General features: G+C 45.0%; 1 protein-coding gene across 1 annotated transcript; it reads left to right on the top strand.

Annotated features, from left to right (window-relative positions):
* The first annotated feature begins 281 nt into the window (after positions 1-281).
* On the top strand, positions 282-3523 carry LOC134484874 (sperm motility kinase Y-like). The gene is made up of 2 exons (XM_063280755.1): positions 282-894; positions 1983-3523. Exon 2 carries the CDS (start codon positions 1999-2001, stop codon positions 2971-2973), a length of 975 nt encoding a protein of 324 aa, XP_063136825.1. The 5' UTR covers positions 282-894; positions 1983-1998; the 3' UTR covers positions 2974-3523.
* Positions 3524-5946: the final 2423 nt, after the last annotated feature.

The raw sequence follows: 5946 nt of genomic DNA, 5'->3' as shown, positions 1-5946 counted from the left end.
GCTAATCCTTCAGAATTCAAAGATAACGTGACACCCTGAGTGTAGACATGAGGACTTTAAAGCAGGATGCAGAGTAAGCATTCAAAACAGAGAACTATGGACAGCTAAACATCTTACAGGGTTTTATTTCTAACAGCCTAAAGTCTTTCCATAGCCCATAGAAGCTACGGTCTCTGAGTCCTTCCCAACCATGTCATGACAGGTCCTATTGTGACCTCATGAGGAGCGATTGTGAGGTGGCCCAGCAAACACATATTAAGCTGTTGCCAGGCCTGGAATTCTTTGAGTGCTTTGAGAGGAGGTGTGGAGTGGAGCCCTCTGCGACTTGGTTGTATCTAGTGAGCTGTGTGTGGTTGTATTGAATTTTACTGTACTGTGTATATGTGTATGTATCAGTGTGTGTAAGAGAGTGTGTGTTGACAGATTGGCCTGTGTGTGAGTGCGTGTACACTTTTGCCTGTGTGTTTGTCAGTATATGTAGGAGTGTGTGAGTTTACAGGTTTGTATGTGTGTATGTGTTTGTATGTGTGTATGTCTTCTTGTGCGTATGTGTATCCCTGTGTGTATGTGTGTATGTGTCTGACGTGTGTTTTTCCAGCTTTGCTTGTGTGTAAGTATGCGTGTTTTGTGTGAATCTGGGTGTTTGTAAGAGTTTGTGTGAGTATAAGTTCACTTCTGTGTATTTCTGTGTGTGTGCCTGTGTGTGTGCCTGTGCCTGTGTGAGTGCCCGTGTGTGTGTGTGTGTGCGTGTGTGTGTGTGTGTGTGTGTGTGTGTGTCTGTGTCTGTGTGTGCACGTGCCCATCCCCCTTTGCCCCTTGTATCTATATTACCTGCACCTCAGTGCAAGATGGTGTAGAGGCCAGAAGTCACCCCGGCTCTTGTTCCTGAGGTAGGTTCTCAACCTTATTTTCAAGACAGGCTCTCTCACTGGCCTGCAGCTGCCCAAGTATCTGGGCTGGCTGACCAGTCGCTCCCAGGCATTTGGTATGCCAACCCCATAATATCAGTTTAAAGGCCTATGTAGATGGCTGGCTGCCTATTTCTTGATTGATTGATTGATTTTTGGATGACTTCAAGAGAAAGAATTAGGTCACATATTGCCACGCCACTGGCTATTTCCTTATTGGGGTTTTGTTTTTTGTTTTATTTATTTATTTATTTATTTATTTATTTATTTATTTATTTATTTATTATGGATTGCTGGTTTCATTTTTTAGTGGTTTTTATGTTCTCACATGCTATATTACTGCTTTGATTATTTACGGTTCTGCAGTCGGATGATTAACTCTATCTCCATTTTCAATTTCCTGCGGTTTCATCCTTTTACATTATTCCTGTTTCTCTATTTATTGAGTACAAGCAATCATTGGCTTAGACTTGATACAAATTTGCCCTTTGTGACACTTTGACTCTTTGGCCTTTGTTTAAGGTTTACTATTCACTGATATTTAACTGCCTTATTCCTTGTGGTTGGTTAATTTTAATTTTCAGTATTTTTCTCTGGAGAGTTGTGGATTTTTGTGGATCACTAGGTCCTGAAATTCAATGGAGTTTTCCCTTAAGTGTTGGCTTTTTATATTTGTTTGTTTTGTCTTATACTAATTCTTTCTCCTCTCGTTTCTTTCATCTGTTTTTTTTTCTTCAATGAACATCTATTCATAGTATTGACCATCTTTGGCCGCCCAATCCTATTGTAGTATGACGATTTTTATTTTCATCATTGCATTTAGTATGTGTGTGCTCTTGGCTTTCTCTTTTGGGGTTGGTTAATTGGGTGGCTTTTACTTATGACTCTTCATATTTTCCCCTTAACTTTTTCATAATTTTGCTCTATTTTTCTAGTCTAGTTTTTACTTTGCCTTTGTTTGTTTTTTTTTCTATTTCTTTTGTTTGTTTCTTTTAGGTACCACAGTGTAATTTTAGCTCCTATATTGCTCCATCTTTTTCATTATTTGATTCCATTTTTGTTATTTTTAGGTAGCATTAGTACTGATAAAATGCCTACAGAGACTGAGGAGGAGTTACCAACCCCTACACCCGAGCCCAGTATCTCTGAGGAGGGCAACTTCCATTCCCAATACCAAGTATTGGGGACAATTGGGCAAGGGGGCAACGCCAAAGTCCTCCTGGCCCACCACCGGCTCACAGGAACCCCGGTGGCTGTCAAAGTTCTGCGAAAGGACAAGCAGTGGTTCCAGCCAGCCATGATGGAAGCAAACATAATGAGAAAGATCAACCACCCCAACATAGTGTCTCTCATACAAGTTATTGAAAAGGAAACGAGAATATACCTCATAATGGAGCTGGTGGAAGGCCAAGAACTCTACCAGTACATCAGAGAGTCAGGGCACATAGAGGAGGATGAGGCCCGGCAAATATTTGAACAGATATTGTCAGCAGTGAGCTACTGCCATGGAAAGGGGATTGTTCACCGAGACCTCAAACTGGACAATATAATGATTGATAAAAACAAAAAGGTCAAAGTCATCGACTTTGGGCTTAGCACCCAATTTCAACCTGGAAAAATGCTAAACCACCACTGCGGCACGTACTCCTTTGGTTCCCCTGAACTCCTCCTTGGCCATCGGTATGACGGGCCGAAGAATGATATGTGGATTATAGGAGTGGTCTTGTACTGTATGGTAGCGGGAAAGCTCCCATTTGATTCAGTGATCATCCAAGAACTGCAAAGACAAGTAGTGGCAGGGGTATATCCTGCTCCCTGTGGGGTTTCAAAAGAACTGGAGGACCTCCTTAGTAAATTACTGAGGGTAAATCCCAACTTTAGACCAACAGCAAGAAAGGCGATGAAACACCCTTGGTTCAAAGAACACTGGAACGGATTGATAGGTCCCTATGAAGAACTGCTTCCCCTCACACCAGACCCGGCCATTTTGGATGCCATGAAAAGCATTGGATTCCAAGCCTCTGTAGTAAAACACTCTTTAAAACAAAGAAAATATAATGAGTAAATGGCAACTTATTTCTTTCTAGAAAAGCAGGCTCTCCAGGGGGATGGCTGCACAGCTCAGGCACAGCAAGTGAGTCCCGTTGCAGCCCCATTCCCTAGCCTTGATCCTGCTGCTGCTTTTAGATTAGAACCAAAGAGGAGTGGAAGCCTGCCAGTCCTTGGCACCTTGCGGGTGTCATCCTCCCATGGTCACGTATCTCACTATGGCCAGAATGCTCATCCAAAAGGAGGCAAAAGATTCACTGTGGCTGGTTGTCTCAGGCCTCTACCGATGACACCTACACAGGACCACTATCACAAATGTGCCGTGAGTGTCCCATGCATTCAAACAACAAGCATCTTCAGTGAGAAGAGTAGTAATAAGGAAATCAAAGAAGACAACCCACTCTCCCACAGAGCCCCATTTGAGGATAAGCCCATCCCCAGCAGGGTCCGGCACAGAGGTTTTAAGGGGTGGACCAGGAATATAGCAAATGCCCTGATAAAGCTGTGTTGCTGCATGCCAAGGAGAAAGAAACCTCGCCTGGGGCAGAACCGAATCTCCCCCCAGAAATGAGCCACAGGGAGAGTCCAGAGAACAAGCAGCAGGCATAGCCCAGGTACCTTTGTGCTTTGTCCTTTTCAGTTTGCTCTATGCTGGTCCTTCCTCTGTCTCTGGTTTCCATTTTCCCCACAATTCTTACCTTGTATCTGCTCTAAGTTCTTTATGAGGTTTCCCCAACACCAAGCCTTCTCCCTCTTCTTGATTTCTCCTCTTTCCAGCAGGGACCCAATAGGATTGATAAGTTCCACACTCTACAGATTTTTCTAGTTGGCCCATCCCTTCAGATGGACTCCAGCTCCCCCTGAGGCCAATAGCTCCCACAGGGTGAGGACTAGAGGTTCATGGGCTCATGGATTCCTCCAGGGGCTACTGATCTTTTCACATGTGGTCATCAATCACAAGTGCTGCAGAACAGAGTCTTATGTTTTCAAATGTAACATCCCATTCCATTAAGCCTCAAAACTAATTAACAAGGTTTGTCATTGAATAAGTATCAACAACCTAGTTTGTGGGTTATAGTTGATGGTCAGAATCCTGCATGCATGCATATTGTTTTGCATACTGGTTTTTTTTTTTGTTCCTAAGACCTAGTGATCTATTGAATTTTATAGGCAATAGTTCTAAATGGTTTCTTTCAAAGACCTCAACTGAGAAGTAGAAAAAAGAAGTTATAATATAGTAAGGCAAATCAAAGCCCCAAATGGTAAGCTAAGAATTCTACCTCACTGTCTTTTTTGCTTGGAATAAATTGTCTTGTCTATTTCACAGTGTCATCTGGAAATTCTTTCATGTCCTCAGTATAAACAGTAGGTGATTTCAGACACATGGCAATGGAAAAGACACCAGCAGAAACTACAGCAGCAACAGGAGTGGCAACAGTAGCAGAAGCAGCATTAGGCACAGCAGCAGCAGGAGGAGGAGAAAGAGGAGTGTAGGAGGAGGAGGAGGAGGAAGATGAAGAGAGGAGGAGAAAGAAGAGGAGGAGGATGAAGAGAAGGAAGAGGAGGAGAAAGAGGAGGATGAAGAGCAGAGGGAAGATTTTGATTCCCTGTCCCCGTGAGAATTGCTGATGACTAATTCTGGACACAGATATCATGCTGAGAACTGTTTATCAAAATGATTTAACAGAATATTAATTTTCATAGAAGACATGTCAATGTTCCTGTGGGCATGCAGCCCTGGAAAAGAGAGCCAGATGGCAGAGGCAAGCAGTGTGGAATGTTCTTACTGAGGAAGACCTTCTCAAAGCTGATGATGTAATAGGTATGAAGGAGCATTTCATGGGAGTCACGGTCCCATGCCCCTGTGTCAGGGCACACAGAGCTCCTAGCCTTGCATCCTGCGTGAGAGGGGACCTGGAATATTCCCTGATCCCAACAGGGTCCTGGATTGCATGGTTCCCCCTCAGTCATGGTCCTCCCTGAGCCTCATGGGGTACGCAGCTTCTACGGGCTGAATTTACATCAGTGATTAACTGGAGCTGGACCACAACAACACCACAGGCAAGCCCTGGGCACTGAGGACATTAAGAGCAGCAGACAACATCTCCTCCACTGCTTCTGACTCTGCTCCACAAGCCAAGGCAGCTCCCACACAGCAGGCATCCAGCCTAACTCCCAGCACGGAGAGTGTGAGATGTCTGTGGATGAGCCCACAGGGACTACAGGATTCTGTGGGACGACATCTGGTAGCTTCTGGAGCAGCTGCAGCAGCCAGGACACATGAACTACAGTGGAGGTGAGCTATAGGACCAGGTAGCAAAGAGCCTGATCTGTCCAATGCTGATCTGAATCCCTGGGTGCAGGCTGGAATGGTCACTCAGGGCTATTAGAGTGAAGGCCAGCCAAGGGCATACAATGTGTCACTAACATTCTCAAAGTCTTGTCCAGGAAAAAAACCACTGGCCTTGACCACTAAATTTGAGTCCAGACTCATGGGCTACAGGATAGCAGATTGAACTGAGTCTGAATTCCCGTGAGTATGACCTCTGGCTGCTCCCTAGGCTCAGTATAGATGAGCATGAGAAGGCACCATTGCTGTGTTTGCAGGAGTAGCAGAGAGCTCGGAATACATGACCCACTCCTAACCCAGACTGGAGCCACTCTGGGGAGGAGATGGCATCATTTGAGAGATGGGCTTATGCGGGACACTGTGCTCTGGTTTGTGGCACATACAGCTCCTGTCTTTCTTGCTGCCAGTTCAGATCCTCAGCTGGCCTCATCACGGACAGTCTCATGAGGAGTGGGTGTTTGGTTCCTGCTCCCCAGTTAGGGCAGGAACAAGCCCAGACGCAGTGAGTAAGGACAGTGCTTCTGTCTTGACCCAGCTTCCTTGTCCTCCCCCCTCCCCCAACTCATATCAGGAGCCACCCAGAGACCTTCATAGGAGTGTGGGTCATGTTAATCGGAATGCACAGCTGGAGATTAAATT

The sequence above is a fragment of the Rattus norvegicus genome, chromosome 1 (assembly GCF_036323735.1).
Source record: "Rattus norvegicus strain BN/NHsdMcwi chromosome 1, GRCr8, whole genome shotgun sequence".
NCBI classification, from domain to species: domain Eukaryota; kingdom Metazoa; phylum Chordata; class Mammalia; order Rodentia; family Muridae; genus Rattus; species Rattus norvegicus.
This window is presented reverse-complemented; position numbering and strand designations above follow the sequence as displayed.

What these genes read in the sequence shown, in the direction of transcription:
- LOC134484874 (XM_063280755.1), top strand. Translation starts at nt 1,999, where the DNA reads ATGCCTACAGAGACTGAGGAGGAGTTACCAACCCCTACACCCGAGCCC.